The sequence below is a fragment of the Terrapene carolina genome, unplaced genomic scaffold (genome assembly GCF_002925995.2).
Source record: "Terrapene carolina triunguis isolate 2854851 unplaced genomic scaffold, T_m_triunguis-2.0 Scaffold113, whole genome shotgun sequence".
NCBI classification, from domain to species: Eukaryota; Metazoa; Chordata; order Testudines; family Emydidae; genus Terrapene; species Terrapene triunguis.
In genome coordinates, this window is record NW_020664464.1 from 15557664 (window position 1) to 15575989 (window position 18326).

The following is an 18326-nucleotide window of genomic DNA, read 5'->3' on the forward strand; positions in this document are numbered from 1 at the left end:
GAGCTTTTCTGTGCTGCTCATCACTGTAGTATCTTAGTGCTTCAGAAACATAATGGATTTTCACAACACTTCTGTGAGAAGAGTGGCATTATCCCATTTTACATACGGGGAACTTTGGCACAGATTAATTAAGGTCAAAAGTATGTACTAATTTGGGGTGCTCAATTTGAGACACTAGGACAGGGGTAGTGAGTAGGCGGACCGCAGGCCAAATCCGGACTGCCAGACGCTTTTGAATGGGCCCTAAAATCTTTTTATTTACTTATCATTTTTGCTATTTTATTATTATTATTTTCTCTGGAGTCTGGACCATGACTATACCTTGACCATGAAATTTGGACCTTAACAAAAAATAGACTCATGGACTCATAGACTTTAAGGTCAGAAAGGACCATTATGATCATCTAGTCTGACCTCCTTCAAAACGCAGGCCACAGAATCTCGCCCACCCACTCCTGTAACAAACCCCTAACCTATGCCTGAGTTACTGAAGTCCTCAAATCGTGGTTTAAAAAACCTCATGGTGCAGAGAATCCTCCAGCAAGTGACCCATGCCCCATGCTGCAGAGGAAGGTGAAAAATCTCCAGGGCCTCTGCCAATTTGCCCTGGAGGAAAATTCCTTCCCGACCCCAAATATGGCGATCAGTTAAACCCTGAGCATATGGGTAAGACTCACCAGCCAGCACCCAGGAAAGAATTCTCTGTAGTAACTCAGATCCCACCCCATCTAACATCCCATCACAGACCATTGGGCATATTTACCTGCTAATAATCAAGATCAATTAATTGCCAAAATTAGGCTATCCCATCATACCATCCCCTCCATAAACTTATCAAGCTTAGTCTTGAAGCCAGATATGTCTTTTGCCCCCACTACTCCCCTTGGAAGGCTGTTCCAGAACTTCACTCCTCTAATGGTTAGAAACCTTCGTCTAATTTCAAGTCTAAACTTCCTAATGTCCAGTTTATATCCATTTGTTCTTGTGTCCACATTGGTACTAAGCTTAAATAATTCCTCTCCCTCCCTGATATTTATCCCTCTGATATATTTATAAAGAGCAATCATATCTCCCCTCAGCCTTCTTTTGGTTAGGCTAAAACAAGCCAAGCTCTTTGAGTCTCCTTTCATAAGACAGGTTTTCCATTCCTTGGATCATCCTAGTAGCCCTTCTCTGTACCTGTTCCAGTTTGAATTCGTCCTTCTTAAACATGGGAGACCAGAACTGCACACAATATTCCAGATGAGGTCTCACCAGTGCCTTGTATTAATGGTACTAACACCTCCTTATCTTTACTGGAAATACCTCGCCTGATGCATCCCAAGACCGAATTAGTTTTTTTAACGGCCAAATCACATTGGTGGCTCATAGTCATCCTGTGATCAACTACTCCGAGGTCCTTCTCCTCCTCTGTTACTTCCAACTGATGTGTCCCGAATTTATAACCAAAATTCTTTTTATTAATCCCTAAATGCATGACCTTGCACTTTTCACTATTAAATTTCATCCTATTACTCCAGTTTACAAGGTCATCCAGATCTTCCTGTATGATATCCCGGTCCTTCTCTGTATTAGCAATACCTCCCAGCTTTGTGTCATCCACAAACTTTATTAGCACATTCCCACTTTTTGTGCCAAGGTCAGTAATAAAAAGATTAAATAAGATTGGTCCCAAAACCGATCCCTGAGGAACTCCACTAGTAACCTCCTTCCAGCCTGACAGTTCACCTTTCAGTATGACCCGTTGTAGTCTCCCCTTTAACCAGTTCCTTATCCACCTTTCAATTTTCATATTGATCTCCATCTTTTCCAATTTAGCTAATAATTCCCCATGTGGAACTGCATCAAATGCCTTACTGAAATCGAGGTAAATTAGATCCACTGCATTTCCTTTGTCTAAAAAATCTGTTACCTTCTCAAAGGAGATCAGGTTGGTTTGACATGATCTACCTTTTGTAAAACCGTGTTGTATTTTGTCCCAATTACCATTGACCTCCAATGTCCTTAACTACTTTCTCCTTCAAAAATTTTTCCAAGACCTTGCATACTACAGATGTCAAACTAACAGGCCTATAGTTACTCGGATCACTTTTTTTCCCTTTCTTAAAAATAGGAACTATGTTAGCAATTCTCCAGTCGTACGGTACAACCCCTGAGTTTACTGATTCATTAAAAATTCTTGCTAATGGGCTTGCAATTTCGTGTGCCAGTTCCTTTGATATTCTTGGATGAAGATTATCTGGGCCCCCCGATTTAGTCCCATTAAGCTGTTCAAGTTTGGCTTCTACCTCGGATGCGGTAATATCTACCTCCATATCCTCATTTGTCATCCTACCATTATCCCTAAGCTCTTCATTAGCCTAATTAAAGACTGAGGCAAAGTATTTGTTTAGATATTGGGCCAGGCCTAGATTATCCTTAAGCTCCACTCCATCCTCAGTGTTTAGCGGTCCCACTTCTTCTTTCTTTGTTTTCTTCTTATTTATATGGCTATAGAACCTTTTACTATTGGTTTTAATTCTCTTTGCAAGGTCCAACTCTACATGGCTTTTGGCCTTTCTCACTTTATCCCTACATGTTCTAATCTCAATAAGGTAGCTTTCCTTGCTAATCCCTCCCATCTTCCACTCCTTGTAGGCTTTCTGCTTTTTCTTAATCACCTCTCTGAGATGCTTGCTCATCCAGCTTGGTCTACAACTCCTGCCTATGAATTTTTTCCCCTTTCTTGGGATGCAGGCTTCTGATAGTTTCTGCAACTTTGACTTGAAGTAATTCCAGGCCTCCTCCGCCTTTAGATCTACAAGTTCTTCAGTCCAATCCACTTCCCTAACTAATTTCCTTAATTCTTTAAAATTAGCCCTTTTAAAATCAAAAACCCTAGTCCCAGATCTATTTTTGTTTATCCTTCCATCTAGTTTGAACTGAATTAGCTCATGATCACTCGAACCAAGGTTGTCCCCTACAACCATTTCTTCTATGAGGTCCTCACTACTCACCAAAACGTTCTTCAACTACTTGATGAAGGAATCCATCAGCTATCGCATCCAGGAAAATCTGAGCCCTATTATTATTACTAGCACTTGTCCTCCAGTCTATATCTGGGAAGTTAAAGTCTCCCATGATCACACAATTCCCATTAGTGTTTACTTCATTAAAAAGATTAAAGAGGTCTCCATCCATATCCAAATCGGATCCCGGTGGTCTGTAGCGCACCCCAAGCAGTATCTCAGGGGAGGCTCTAGTAGCTTTCTTCCCCAATGCGATTTTTGCCCAGACAGACGCCGTCTTATCCATTCCATCACTTCTTATTTCTTTACAGTCTACCTCATCACTGATATAGAATGCTACTCCACCACCTTTGCCTTTATTTCTGTCTTTCCTGAACAGCACATAGCCTTCAATACCTGTACTCCAGTCATGACTATAATAATTGACTATCCCTGCACTAGGTCATGATTTTTCATGATTTAGCATTATACAGCATTTTATATGTTCAAACTACAAGTCCTATTTCATTTGCAGCTTTGAGTGCTTAGCACTTTTGTAAATTAGACACCAGGATTTTAAGTCAAGCACTCAAAAAATGAGGAATACACTTTTTGTGGCCACTTGTAAAGATTTCTTAGTTTTTTTGTGTGTAATCTCCTAGGTGTATAAAAACAAACTGGAAACAATATAAATTCTATCATGTGATGTGATATAATGACACCTCTGTGGGTCATCACCAGGGTTGGAACCTTTAGCTCCTCCACATAGACCTGTACCACTTGAGCTAATGGAGTAACTGATAGCAATAGTAGTTTGTCATTCTCTATATGGACCAGCTCCAGAGGGAATGAGTCACTTTGACTGTGGAGTTCACAAATACTTGCTCACAGCATATAACTGGTGAGACTCAGGAATTTTGGGTTCCATTCTAGGCTCTGGAGGGGAGTGTGCTCTAGGGGGCACAGACTCTTCTGCCCATTCTCCCTCAAGCTTTGACCCCTTTTGCCCTGTCTTGTCCAACCTGTCTCAGTCTCCTTGTCCAGCCAGTATCAGTTCCTTCTCTAAGCACCTTGTCCAATCTCTTTCCCCTTCCCCAAGCTGGCTCCCAATGTCCCTCCCTGCACTCCTCATCAAATCTGTCTCTCCCATTCCCTCTTCCTGGCTCTTTGTCCCAGTCTCTTTGCCTAGCTATTTCCAATCTCTCCCCTCCTGCCAGCTCCTTATCCAATGTCAGTGTGTCATCCTCCCAGTCATCTAGTTCCCAGGCCCAGCCTGCCTTCCATGCCAGCTCCAATCTCCTTGCCCAGCTAGTGTCAGTTTCCCCACATCCCAAACTCCCAGTTGCAGTTTCCATTCCCCCACCACCACCAATCCACTTCCCAGTCTCTCTAGACTCCTTGTCCCAATCTACTCCTTTTTTTCCCCTCTGGTCCAGCTTTTGTCCCCTCTGCATTTGAATCAGACAGCTGCCTCCTCTGTGCTGCCTGGGTGCCTGCAGGAAGGTCATTGAGAGAACAGAAGGGACAGCCTCCCTGCTCTCAGTTCCAGCACCCAGCCTGGAGCAGCCATTACAGGGAATGTCCTTCTGCCCCCCCATACTGCTGGGCTGGAGCATGTTCCATCACTCTCTGGGATGGTGCATGCATTATCTGATCAGTACTAGGAGCTGTGAGAGGCTCAAGTATGCTCAGTGAGGACAGACTCTTTAGAGATTTTAGCTGGTAAGCTCCAGCAAGTGTCTGAGTAGGTACAAACTATACTTTTTTTTTCCCCAAAAAAAGTTTATAACTTGGCCAAATTGGGGTGGATATTTATGGGGACAGCAAAGGTACCTCTGACACAAAGGCCACCTCCTGCCAAATTTCGAAGAAAAGCATTTCAAATAAAAGATTGCCAGAAATTTTAACATGGGCAAAAACAACATATCCTTTCCTATCCTCAATCTCAAACAGTTGAACCATTTAGGCTGAAATCTCTTTAACACCCCCCTCTTCTTCCCCCCCCCCCCCCAAAATAAAAATAAATCAGCCTGGTGTGGAAAATTTTGGCCCAAATGGTTAACGTTTCACAAAATTATAAGTAACTGAAAATAGCGTTGGGAGCTGTCAGGCAACCTTAATAATAGGCAGCGCTACTAGTGCTGCCTATAATATGCACATACAGACAAATGGGTTTTTATCATGGAAGCCTGTCTGATGCCCTCTATGGGATCCTTACCAGGGTCTTATACATGTATATAAATAATTCTAAATTAATTGTATTACATCATATTATTTCATGAGAATGTAGTAGTAACCCCATAGTAAGGCATCAATCAAGTTTTTCTTACAATCTCTCTAACTTTGCCTCCAAAAAATCCCTACACGTAAACCTAAAAGGTATTTTTTGTTGCTGGGTGCGTTTTTACCGCCTTTGACCTCATCAAAGAAGTCAACTTTCATTGGATGGATCCATGGGTGGCTGCAACTCGTAGAGGATTTGTGCTCATAACCCTTATAAATGCATGCAATTCTTCCTCCCATCCTGAGTATCACAGTGAGACTAGTACCCTTTAGCATGCAACTGCTAAATACAGTTCAGTGTTATTCTCCCAAAGTCAAAACAAGACTTTGGAATAGAATTATCCGTCTGTCCATTTTAAGATTTTCTGTAGTGCCTGTCATTGTAGTATCTAAGTGCTTCTGAGGTAAATTAGGTCTGCTTGGTAAAGTTCCTAGTAGACTTGGTGGAGTCTTGGTCTCTTTTCTCTTCCATGATATAAGAAGCTGTGCTTGGAATAGCTCTTATTTTTTTTCTCGCTATCAAATTCAGCATATAAAAGGGGAGGGGTGTCAGAGTGCAACGACACAAGAGTAGTAGGTGTGAGGAAAGCAAACTGATTAAGAAATCTGGGACCATGTGGTACAAGTAAGCAGAGGTGAGAAACTGTTTACTCCTCATCATTCCCTTAGAACATGAGGTCCCTAGCCAATGGATTCTATCCTCTAACCCCCAAGAACACAGATATCTAGTTGTTCATATATCTGTATTGGTTACAGAGCATCAAAGGAGAACAGTGCCCCGCTATCTCTCTTCCCCCTCCCCGGGTCACTTCCCCCAGGTCCATGACAGAATGACTTGCAGTGGACTTGTTTGACAGATATAGCTTCAGGTTTAGCAGAAGACTGTCCTATGGAGACTAGCTGCTCCACTCTGACCTCACTATCAAATACCTACAGAAGCGCTAATAGATAGTAGTGATGACTTGCAGCTTTGCTGCTCAAGTTTCTGGCTTTCTGGAAAATAGGAGAGAGGGTGGGAGGGAGGGTGGGAGATAGTGTTGATTTGCGTGGGTGGCGAATGAAGGGTGTGTGCTATGGTGAAGGGCTACATGTGTTTAGGATATTTTATGTTGCATGAGTGAGGTAGTTGAGCCAAGTAACCATCTGTGCAGTCTCCCTTGTACAGCAAATTAAATTGTTTAATTAGCTGTAGAGTAAGAGTGTTGATTGGTTGAGTTACCTCTAATATCACAATGGGCAGGGACTCTTGTAATTGTCAAGTCACAATGGCTGAGAACATAAAAATTGGACAGTATCAAATCACGAATCCGTGATGATTGAACTTGGTGATTATTCTGAACAGAACTGATCCTTGATCCTTTGAAAGAAAAGCATGCTTATTTTTTATGGTTGGTGATCGCTATTGTGTACATTTTTCTTTCACTGCAAAGCTACAGTAATTGTCTGCACTGTGTCTTTGTTTTTCTCAACAGTTCAGGACGGCAGCTAAGTGAAGTCTTTATTCAGCTCCCATCTAGGAAAGAATTACCAGAATATTATGAGTTAATTAGGAAACCAGTGGACTTCAAAAAAATAAAGGTAGGCAACTTAATTGGGAGTGGGCATTTCTTCATACCTTTTCTTTCTGGACGTAGAAATATTGGGGCTGTCCAATTGTGATCTTCTTGGACATTACAAATTGGCATATGTTCTGAGGCCTAGATTTTAAACACGGAATTGCCATCTAATATAGTGGCCAAAGGTTGCTCTACAGCACCCTTCCTCAGTTTCCCCCCTCTTCCTTGGGCACCAAAGATCCACCTCACCCTTGTTTCGGCGCCAATTGAGGTGCCTGTGTTCTCCACCGTACACAATGCACCAGGGCTTCTCCTCAGATGAACAAGCACTCATTGATAAGCCCGGTCTCCTATATGTAGGTTTATTTGTCCAAACATAAGCCTATTACAGACAAAAACAATTCCTCAGCTCACCCTTTGTCCTAGGGTTTCACAGTCTCTCCTCTCAAGGTTCTCTGATAATCCCACTTCTTGTAGTTTCGCAGTCTCAGCCAGCATCCCGTCTCATTCAGCCATCTCTGTTCCTCTTCTGGAACACTGGCAACCTTCCGGAATATCATCCTTCTAAATCTGAATCAACTTCTGGAGTAGCCAGGCTACATCCAGATACTGTTGGGTATGTGGGGAGATAGTGTATGCAATCCATTGAACCTCTGTGGCCAGGAGGATCCATGTTGTATCCATATGCTCTATCCATGCCCCTGGCACTTCCACAAATTCCCTCCCCGTTTCCCATCTCCCTAGTGAGCTGAAGATACCTGGTATTCATCTCTTTTCTTACACACAGCAGTGCAGAGTCTCTGCTGCTTCTGTCCCTTCAGCTCCACACAGCAGTTGAATAACTTTACTTTGCTTTTGGACCTTACACGACTTAGAACTGTGCCCTGTTTTAGACATTTCTTTCTAAATAAATAAGTAAATAAATAAAATCAGGCAATATGTGTCATTCCACATAGTTATGACATTTCTAGTAGGGATTTCTAATATTAATGCATTCATATTTGTATTCAAGATTACAACACAGTGTTAACCAGTTGTCCTGTCTTTTGTTTCTCTTTTTCTTCCCCTTTTTAAAAAACACAATAGGAAAGAATTCGTAACCATAAGTACCGTAGCCTTGGTGACTTGGAGAAAGATGTCATGTTGCTGTGTCACAATGCTCAGACATTCAACTTGGAGGGATCGCAGGTCTGATTGAAACCACATATGCATTTGTGTTAAAATTAAGCATACATGTATTTTTCATTTATTTTCCATTGTCTTTAGTGCTTTATCATGGAATTTCTATTGTTGCTCAGTGATAACTCTGTGTATAAGACCTCTGTTAAAATTCTGTTTGAATTGTGATAGACACAGAGGCCCAAATGCTCTTCTGCATATAGTATGCACTGGACACAACTGGAGGAAAAGGGCCACAAAGGAGTTGGTTGTAGCTCCCTGATTCTGGGTACAGTTCTGTGCTGTCCCTGGCATAGTTTAGAACAGTCACGGGCCTGTTCTAATCTACACTAAATGGCTGTGTCCCTAAGGATGCTTTTATCACCTTGGGTTTACCAGAGTGCAGCGAGGATGCAGAGGAATGGTGCAGCAGCAGATTCATTCCAGCTGGCACTACATCCCCACCCCTCCAGTGGAAGAATCTTCTGCTGAGGAAAACCAGTTTATGGCCACCTAGTACCATTGGAGTTATGTGCTTTGTGGGCTCTGTACATTGCAGTAAATTTGTGCTGTGTAGATATTCCTTTACTGGTATTGCTGGTTGATGAAGGACATCCATTTTGAAAGATTGTATTAATGAATTCCCCTTGAATTGCTAAAGTCCAGAGAATAGATCACTTATGTCAATTCTATAGGTCTCTCATCTCAGGCAGGTGTAGGATGCAGGATTTGGCTGGGTATGGATTTATGCGTAGGTCTGTGTTCTGCCATATGAATGCAAGACATAAAGGTAAATGGTGATCCTAGTAGAAAGAATACAGAAAGTCTGGGTGACAGATGAGAAGACTGAAATACTCCATTAATTCGATGTGAGATACATTTATAAAACAATAAGGGCCAAATCTTCTGGGGGTAAGGCTTCCTAGACTAGTCAGGAGGGCATTAAACAAATAACAAAGGGGAAGGGCAAAAGGGGGAAACAAATGAGCACTCGTTTAGAACAAAATCAAGATCTTGAGAAGAGAATTAATCCAGGCACCAAGAGACATGAAGAGAAGAAAATTTTTAATTGCCTATACACCGACTGTAGGGCCCTGGGTAAGAGACAGGAGGAATTAGAATTACTCATTTGTGAGCATAAATTTGACCTAGTTGGTATTATTGAAACTAGTGGCAAGAGTTGCATGACTGAAATGCAATCACTGACTATTTCCTATTTAGGATCAAATGGGCAGAAAAGGAGACAGAAAGGCATTCTGTCAAAATAGCATTACCTGTTTCCAAGTCACTGACAGCTCATAAGCAAATTATCTTACACTGATTCATAAGCATGCACTAATAGATAAGGCACAATATGGGGTACAAGTTGGTGTCTGCTATCAGCCACCAATTCACACTGGCTCCTTAAACGTCTGTCTATAAGAGTGGTGGGCAACCTGTGGCCCATTCGGGTAATATGCTGGCGGGCTGCCAGACAATTTGTTTACATTTGCATGGCCGCCCGTAGCTCCCAGTGGCTGCGGTTCGCCATTCTTGGCCAATGGGAGCTGCGGGAAGCGGCTCAAACTGTCTCATAGCCTGCCAGTGGATTACCCTGATGGGCCGCAGGTTGCCCACCACTGATCTATAGTGTGTAGGGGGGAAAGCTGCATTGTTATGGGGGATTACAATGTGAGGGTCTAATGCTGGATGTCTTGTGTTGTCAGCACTAAAATGTCCTTGGAATTTCTTAAAGGCTATGCATCCGAAGAAGTGAGGTTTTTACTCACGAAAGCTTATGCCCAAATAAATCTGTTAGTCTTTAAGGTGCCACCAGACTCCTTGTTGTTTTTGTAGATACAGACTAACACGGCTACCCCCTGATACTTGGAATTTCTGAAAATTATGACATTTTCCTAACTCAGAAGTGTTGCATCCGATACTGGGAAATTCTGTCTTAGACTTATTCTTGACAGATTAATAGGAATTGATCTCAGATCTAAACATTAGTGGTGCTTAGATGCTAGTGATCATGACTTAATTACATTTGTTTTGTATAAACAGAATAAAGTACAAACCAATAAAATTATATATATATAAAAATAAATGTAAAAGGCCAGTTTCACAAAGCTAACAACAGATTTGAGCCAAATTGTCTGGGAGAAAGAATCTAAATAGAAAAGTATGAAAATTGGGAACTGTTCAGGAATATTTTACTAGAGGCCCAAAAAGCCATAATTAAGAAAGAAAGCTACTCTGTTAAAAAGTCATTCTGGCTTAGAGGAAAAGTTAAAGCAGCTATACATTTATATATATAAATAAATGCTGTTTTTATATATAACAACAAATGGAAAAAAAGGACACAAGGAAGGCTCAGTGACTAGCATAGTTAAAGACAATAAGGAGGAGTTTAACTATATTGGGACTGAACAAAATCCTAACAATGGTATTGGTCCATTAATAGATGGAAATGGTAGAAATGTCCATGATAAATAATGCAGAAAAAGAGAAAAGGTGCTCAATAAATATTTCTGTTCTGTATTTGGGCAAAAAGTAGGATGTATTCATGTCATGATGATGATGAAATACTCCCCATTTCAACAATAACTCAGGAGAATGTTAAACAGCAGCTACTAAAGTTAAATATTTTTAAATCACCAGGTCCATATAATTGACATACAAGTGTTTTAAAAGAGCTGGAAAAGGAGCTCCCTGGACTATTAATGTTGACTTTCAATAAATCTTGGAAAATTTTGGAAGTTCTAGAGGACGGAAAGAAAATTATTATACCAGTATTTTAAAAGGGTAAATGGGGTGACCAGTGTAATTAAAGGCCTGTCAGCCTAACATCAATTTTGGGCAAAATAATGAAATTGCTGATACAGGACTCAACTAATAAAAGAATTAAAGAAATATAATATAAATGCAAATCAATATGGGTTTATGGAAAATAGATCTGGTCAAACTAACCTGATATATTTTTGATGAGATTCCAAGTTTGGCTGATACGATGAATAGTATTAATGAAATACACTTAGGGCACGTCTTCACTAGTAACGTTAAAGCACATGGCTTGTGTAGTCGCAGCATAGTTCTGGGAGAGAGCTCTCCCAGTGCTGTAAAAAAACCACCTCCACGAGGGGAATAGCTACCAGTGCAGCGCTAGTGCACTGTCTACATTGGCACTTCATAGTGCTGACACTTGCAGCGCTCAGGGAGGTGTTTTTTCACACCCCTGAGCAAGAAAGTTGCTGTGCTGTAAAGTGCCAGTGTAGACAAGCCCTTAGACTTCTCTTAGGCATTTGACTTGGTACTGTCTAACCTGGCACACTTTAAATGGATTAAAAACTGGCTACCTGATGGGTTTCAAAATGTAATTGTAAATGGGGAACCACCACTGAGCAGATACGTTTCTAGTGGGGGTCCCGCAGGGATCAGTTCTTGGCCCTACGCTAGTTAATATTTTTATCTGTGACGTAGAAGAAAACACAAAAGCATCACTGACAAAATTTGCAGATGGGCCAAAGTTTAGGGGCGTGGTAAATAATGAAGAGGGTAGGTCACTGATACAGAGCAATCTAGTCACTTGGTAAACTGGGCATAAGCAAACAATATATATTTCCATACAGCCAAATGTAAAGTGTTAAATCTAGAAACAAATAATGCAGGCCATACTTACAGGTTGGGGGGACTCTATCCTGGGAAGCAGTAACTAAGACATATTTTTGACGGTCATGGAAATCAGCTGAACATGAGCTCCCACTGCAACACTGTGGCTAAGAGGACTAATGAGATCCTTGGATGTGTTAACAGGAATATTGAGAAGGGGTAGAAAGGTTATGTAATTTCTGTATTTAGCACTGGTGCGGCCACTGCTAGAATTCTGTGTCCAGTTCTGGTGTCCACAGTTCAAGAAAGATGTTGATAAATTGGAGAGGGTGCAGAAAAGGGCCACAAAAATGATTGAAGTATTGGAAAACATACCTTCTAATGATAGACCCAAGGAGCTCAGCCAAGAGCTGGGCAAAGGGTGATTGATCAGCCTGTAACCACCTACATGGGGAATAGAAATTTGATAATAGAAGGCTCTTCAGTCTAGGAGACACAGGTCTAAACTAAATCAAATGGCTGGATGTTGAAGCTAGATATATTCAAACTCGAAATAGGTCACACATTTTGAACAGCGAGGACAACTGTTGGAACAACTTACCAAGGGTTGTGGTGGGTGCTACATCACTGGAAATATTTAAATTGGATCTTTTGCTAAAGATACATTCTAGTTCCAACACAAATTAATTCAGGGAAGTCCTATGGCCTGTGTTATCCAAGAGGGCAGACTAGATGATCACATTGGTCCTTTCTGGCTTTATAATCAGTTAATCTGGTTCCTCTCTCCCTGGGAGTTTTGCCATTGACTTTAGGGGATTTAGAATTTGGCCCAAAGGTAGTAATTTGTTTTGAAGCAAGGTTCATTTTATCTTTCCATGTAACAGATTATGATCCAGGTTATCCTTACCACTTGGCATCAGAACCATTTGAAGCATTAGAGAAGAATTTGTAGCTTTGGTGATCTTTTGTCTAGTGATGCAGTTCATAAACAGTAGGGGTTGTGATGGCTGCCAAAGTCTGCTTTGTCTTGCTCACAAATTGCCCCTGTCCCATACAGAGGGACTTGTTAAATAATACAGTGAACTAGTAAGAGTGCTAAGGCTCTCAATCATTATGATTAGTAAACCCAATACACCCCCACGATACATGTTTGTATATATAATCTTATAGTAATTGGTTTTAAGTTTAGTCGGGATAAATGTTTGTGATTCTAAAGTACCTTTGAGCTATCTGAATAATCCAAGCTAGTGTAGAAATATACATTCAGTTGTCTAATACATCACTCCTAAGTTCTGTATAGCAGCATGGACGAGTTCATTTGCAAAGATGATTATGAAGTTTCAGTGCTTCTTTTGCAAGCCATTTAGATTGATAGTTCTGTTGTGTTACTCTGATAAAAATATTACAAGTAAGACGCGCTCCTCTCTTTCATAGATGCTCTTTAGACAAGGTTAAGATGAAAGCTGATGGACCAAAGATGCTTAGCAGCCTCAGAAATGTTAATAAAGAAGCCTTTTAAAAATGAGCATTGATGTTTTAGTCTTTTTGTATCCAATAGGAAGGAGTAAACTGCTTAGCATAGATTCTTTTTATTAGTCAGCTTGGACTTCTTAACCATTAAAGATAATTAGTATCAGGATGGTACCTTTGTCACCATTAAATATATTGTTAGACTAATCCGGATCATAGTTAGGGAGCTTGTATTTGAAGACTCATTCTGAATGCTTCCCAAAATAGTTATGATCTAACGGAAAATATACTATAGTTAGAGTAGTAATGACAATATACAATAAAAAGAAAAATGAATGCGTGCTAGGATGGACTTTTCCCCCTCTAATTGGACGTTTAAAAGTTAATACATTGAGGGACTTATATTTTGTGATGCAGTGTCAGCAGGCTTCTTCATTTGGATCATGAAAAATTCAACGTTGGCATTTCTTGTAAAATTCATGCAACAAGCTTTGTTACTTGTTATGAAAAAAAAGGGCCACCCTCTCTGTGGGTTTGCATAGAAAATAATGTTCCATGCTGTGAATTTTTGATGAAGCTTGGCTTTCAGTTCTGACATAGGTTTGCTTTCATGTTGCAGATTTATGAGGATTCTATTGTTCTCCAGTCAGTCTTCAAGAGTGCCCGACAGAAGATTGCCAAAGAGGATGAGAGCGAGGATGAAAGCAACGACGATGAGGAAGATGATGAGGAAGATGAGTCAGAGTCAGAATGTAAGTCACCAGTTCAAATCTGAGAGAGGGAAGCAGGTTTCACTTGGTATTCAGTCTTTCCAGTTTGTATGTGGAAACTGGTTACAGACTTTCATTCTTCCATTGGCCATTTTAATGCAAGCAGTTTGTTACCAAATTTGCTATATTGGTTCTCTCAACCCTGACTTTGTTGGCTGGCTGCTCTGTTCTGGCCACATCTCTTAGAACTGTGCCAAAGACTTCAAGCATCTCTAGGCAAAAAAAAAAAAAAAAAAAAACCACCCCCCAACCAACCCAAAACCCACAAAAATTATAGAAATGTTCCTTTTTCCTACCTGCCCATAGGGAACTTACCCATACAGTGAACCAGCTTGCCACTGTCTGACCTCCTTGTAGTGTTCCTTGTGTGCTCTTCTTTCTCTGTTTAGTTGGTTGTAAACATATGCTCCTTGCCCGAACTGCTGTTGGAAGACCCAAGCAGAGTTGAAACTCTCTGCAGAAATACTTTTGGATGACTTCCAAAATTATTAGCAAACTGCCAGCTTCTGGTGCAGACCATTGTAATGGCATGTCCCTGTGGCTACTGCTTGCATACAAACCTCTTCTTCTCACATGTTCTAATCACAACTCTGCTAACCATATAGGACCCTTATTACTTAGAACACATTGCCTTTAGCAACAACCAGTTATTTTACAGTACATAAGAGGAGATGATTCCGCCATTTGGAAATGAGCTTATCTTTTGGAGTCAGACCCTAGTGCTCTATTCAGAAAGCTACCTACCTGAAGATGGCCAATTACCCTATCTGATATTTGTGTGATTTAAAGCAGCACTACCTGGCTCTAACTAAAAGCAGATACTTTCTGTCCACAGAGAAAAATGATTTTGAAAATAAAATGTATTCTGTTGCACAGGAGTTATTAGAGAGTGATCCCAGAACCAAATGCAGCCTGCAGCCACCCCACTCACTTTAATTGCATAGCGAGGATGAAGCTAATCAGCTCAAGGAAACGACATTTTTTATTGAACTATCAGGGAAAATACAAGTACAAGCAAATATCTCTACTTCAGATATTCCAAAGGCATGATAAAGAACACAGAGGGGAAGGGATCTTTTCAGGCTGTTACAGGAGGAGAATGTTCACGAACAGAGAGATTGTGTTAAGAAGCTGTATTGTGGTCCTAGACAGCTAATTTCTGTATTGAATGAGAAAAGGGGGAGAGAAGAAAATACAGTAGAACCTCAGAGATACAACGCCTTGGGAATGGAGGTTGTTCGTAACTCTGAACAAAACGTTATGGTGGTTCTTTCAAAAGTTTACTTCTGAACATTGACTAAATACAGCTTTGAAACTTTACTATGCAGAAGAAAATGGTGCTTTTAACCATCTTAATATGAATGAAAAAGCACCGAAACAGTTTCTTTATTTTTGTCAAATGTCTTTTTTTTTTTTAAACTTCACCTGATTGTGTACTTTCAATTCCAAATGAGGTTCATAACTCCGGTTTTCGTAACTCTGAGGTTCTACTGTAATGACAGCTGTTACATTCATGTCAATTTTTGCAGCAAAATCTGTGAAAGTGAAAATCAAGCTGAATAAGAAGGATGAGAAAAGCCGGGACAAAGGGAAAGGCAAGAAGCGACAGAGCCGGGTAAAAGCCAAGCCTGTCGTGAGCGATGATGACAGTGATGAGGATCAGGATGAAAATGTAAGTTTTAGTCACTAAGGCAGTGGAAATAGTTGCAGCTATTGCCCTTTCCCCCCATTCTACCCATAATCACAACTTTCGATTCTTTGTGTATAGAAATATTAAGCAAACTTGTGCATCAGAGTGTGCTTGAGAGAGAGAGAGAGAGAGAGAGATTGGGCCACCTGAATTCTAAAAAGACTTAAAGGAAATCCACAAAGAACTTACACTAAAACTTCTGAAGTGAGAAAAAGAACTTTGCTGTGAATCTTGCAAAGGAGTCCTTTACAACTTTTTCTTTTAACCAGCCTTTGGAAATAGGAGTTAGTGCTAAATAATGAAGGCACAGAAGGGTCTGAACACAGGCTATTTTGGAGCTTGTTTTTCAGATGTTCAGGCTTTCCTTTGCACTTCTAAAATTCAAAAATGGGGCACACAAGATTTTCTCACTTTCCCCTTACCCCCAAAATGCTAAATATTATGAATTTACCATAGATGTTTCTATTCATGCCAACACACTAGGGCAAAATTTGCCGAATATTTTTAACGAGTTTGCTGGGCAGACAGAAAGGAACTAATGTTTCCTGACACTGCTTTCTCCAGCTCTTCCCTTCTCTGAAGAGACTCACAGCAATGAGCATGAAATGTCATGGAGCAGAAATATTAACACTGTGGCGCCTTTCCTAAGGCAATCCTGATTTGTCAATTTAACTATTTTTTTTCTTCTTCCTTTTGTATTACAATCCAAAGAATCGCTGGCAAAGAATCTCTGACCTTTTTGTTTTGTCTCTTACTTCCAGGACCAGTCAGAAGCAAGTGGAAGTGACGATGAGTGATCCATAGAGTTTAATCTCTTCTCTCCTTCCCTTCTGTCATTTTATACCCAGTGAATTCATTTTGTCAGATAGACATTGGGTTGTTTCTGTAGTCTCATCTTCTATAAACTAGCTTTAGGGTAGTGCCAGACAAACTTATGGATATCATGGTGTAAAAAAGGAAAAAAAATTGTAACATATTGTGACCAAATGGGCCTCAAAAGATTTAAAAAAAAAAAAAAAAGCTTTTGATGGAAAAATGTGGGTTGATAGTATATTTCTATGGGTTTGGGTTTAGCTTGGTAATGGTTTGATTGTGCCTGGTTTTATCATTTGATGAGATGCTTTTGAATGGCATCTGAAAGACGAAAAAATATGTCTTTTGTAGCATTGATAACCAGGAAAAGCCATGAAAAGCTGCTGGTTATTTTATTTTTCATCAGGCAGTTTTCAAGGTTTTTATTTGTTCTGTGTGTTTTGTTTTGTTTTTTTTGTTTTTTTTACACTGTGGTACATATATGCAACATTGTTTAAAAGCTTATAAATGTACAGTAGTTAGCCTCCACCCCACCCTGTCCATATACATTTTTTTCACTTTATGCTCTATCTCCAGAAAAAAATGCTTTTCAAATTCTATAAAATTTATGTCTACTGTAAACTTTGCTTTTCTCTCTTGATTTTAAAAAAAGTTGGGTTGAAAAATGCTATTGAATATTGCAATCTATATAGTGTAATGGATGGCTTCTTTCATCAAACTGACCTTTTATGTTACCAATGTGGATTATCACCTTTTCCCTAAAGTGTACTTAATCTTTGCTTTCTTTGCACAATGTCTTTGGTTGCAAGTCATAAGCCTGAGGCAAATAAAATTCCAGTAATTTTGAAGAATGTGGTGTTGGTGCTTTCATAATAAAGAAATAATTTAGCTCTGTAAATATGTGCCTTGTGTTATGAGTGCAGAAGACCATAAAAATACCTTTTTACTATGGTTGCATGAGTGCCCTAGTATTTAGACCTAAGCTGCTCTGTTATAAACAGGTAACAACAAGAGAGCTTATTTGCATTAGGCAGAAATATCTGTATAAAGAAATACCATAACCTAAAACATTAGTGTAACTCAAAACGCTAACAAGGACTCAAGCGACAAAGCTTGTAGTGATACTGCCCAATAAAATAAAAACGCTGCTTCCTTTCTTTTAGAAAATGTCCCTGTGTCTAGTGGGAGCAAATAGAATTTGCTGATTTCCTAGGAAATCAATCCAGCCATTGATGTCTCTTCATTTTCTTCACCATATACTACCTGGAGATTTCAGCTATAGATGTTGAGTTTAAAGATTGTATGTCGAACGCTGAGAAGGACTGAAACTTTTACCTCACTGGAGGATATTTTCACCTTACCCTATCCACACACCCCTTTTCTGTCAGGCCTGATCCTCCTCAGAGATGTTTCAACACCAGACTAAAACACCTCAAGAAGAAGAAGAAGAAGAGGAGGATCTTCTTCTACAACATCCACAAGCTAGAGCATTCTTCCACTGGTACTGGTGGCACCGCTGGCAAATAAAAAACAAAATAAAAATGAGCCTACTTACTCATCAGACAAAACTGATGCTTCAGACAAGGCTTCTCCCCAAGGAGGAGAAGCCCAGACAGATCCCATAGGAGGCCTTGGAGCTGCTTCCCTCCTACCCAGGGGACAGTTGGAAGGCAAGGCATTGGGTACCAAGATGCCTGATCCTTCCTACTGGGCTCCATGGGATCTGGAAACATGCTTACCAGATCTGTGCAGGAATCAGAGCAGTTCTCTTCTCCCAGGTGATACCAACTGGCTCCATCGGAGCCTGCAGAGGAGGAATTTGAGCCAGCCCCAAGGTTTCTGTCAGGTATATATCATCCTCATCACCTGATGACGCAGTTTCTCCATCATCCCTTTAGCACCTCATGACCACAGGCAGTACCAGTCGCTTTTGCAGAGAGCGGCAGCTGACCTTCAGAGTCCATATCATTCTGCAATCCTCTGGCCCTAGTAGGGTGGCTCTCCCAGTGAA

At 40.4% G+C, this 18326-nt stretch overlaps 1 protein-coding gene across 7 annotated transcripts in view; it reads left to right on the forward strand.

Moving 5' to 3' along the window:
• Positions 1-17197, forward strand: part of SMARCA2 (SWI/SNF related, matrix associated, actin dependent regulator of chromatin, subfamily a, member 2) — a 182680-nt gene extending 165483 nt beyond the window's left edge. For all 7 annotated transcript variants that reach the window (XM_024200169.1, XM_024200168.1, XM_024200174.1 and 4 more), the window contains 5 exons: positions 6743-6848; positions 7913-8014; positions 13662-13794; positions 15342-15484; positions 16264-17197. In XM_024200169.1, coding sequence (XP_024055937.1) covers positions 6743-6848; positions 7913-8014; positions 13662-13794; positions 15342-15484; positions 16264-16299 — 520 coding nt within the window. In that variant the 3' untranslated portion in view covers positions 16300-17197. The remainder of the gene's footprint in view (positions 1-6742; positions 6849-7912; positions 8015-13661; positions 13795-15341; positions 15485-16263) is intronic.
• Positions 17198-18326: the final 1129 nt, after the last annotated feature.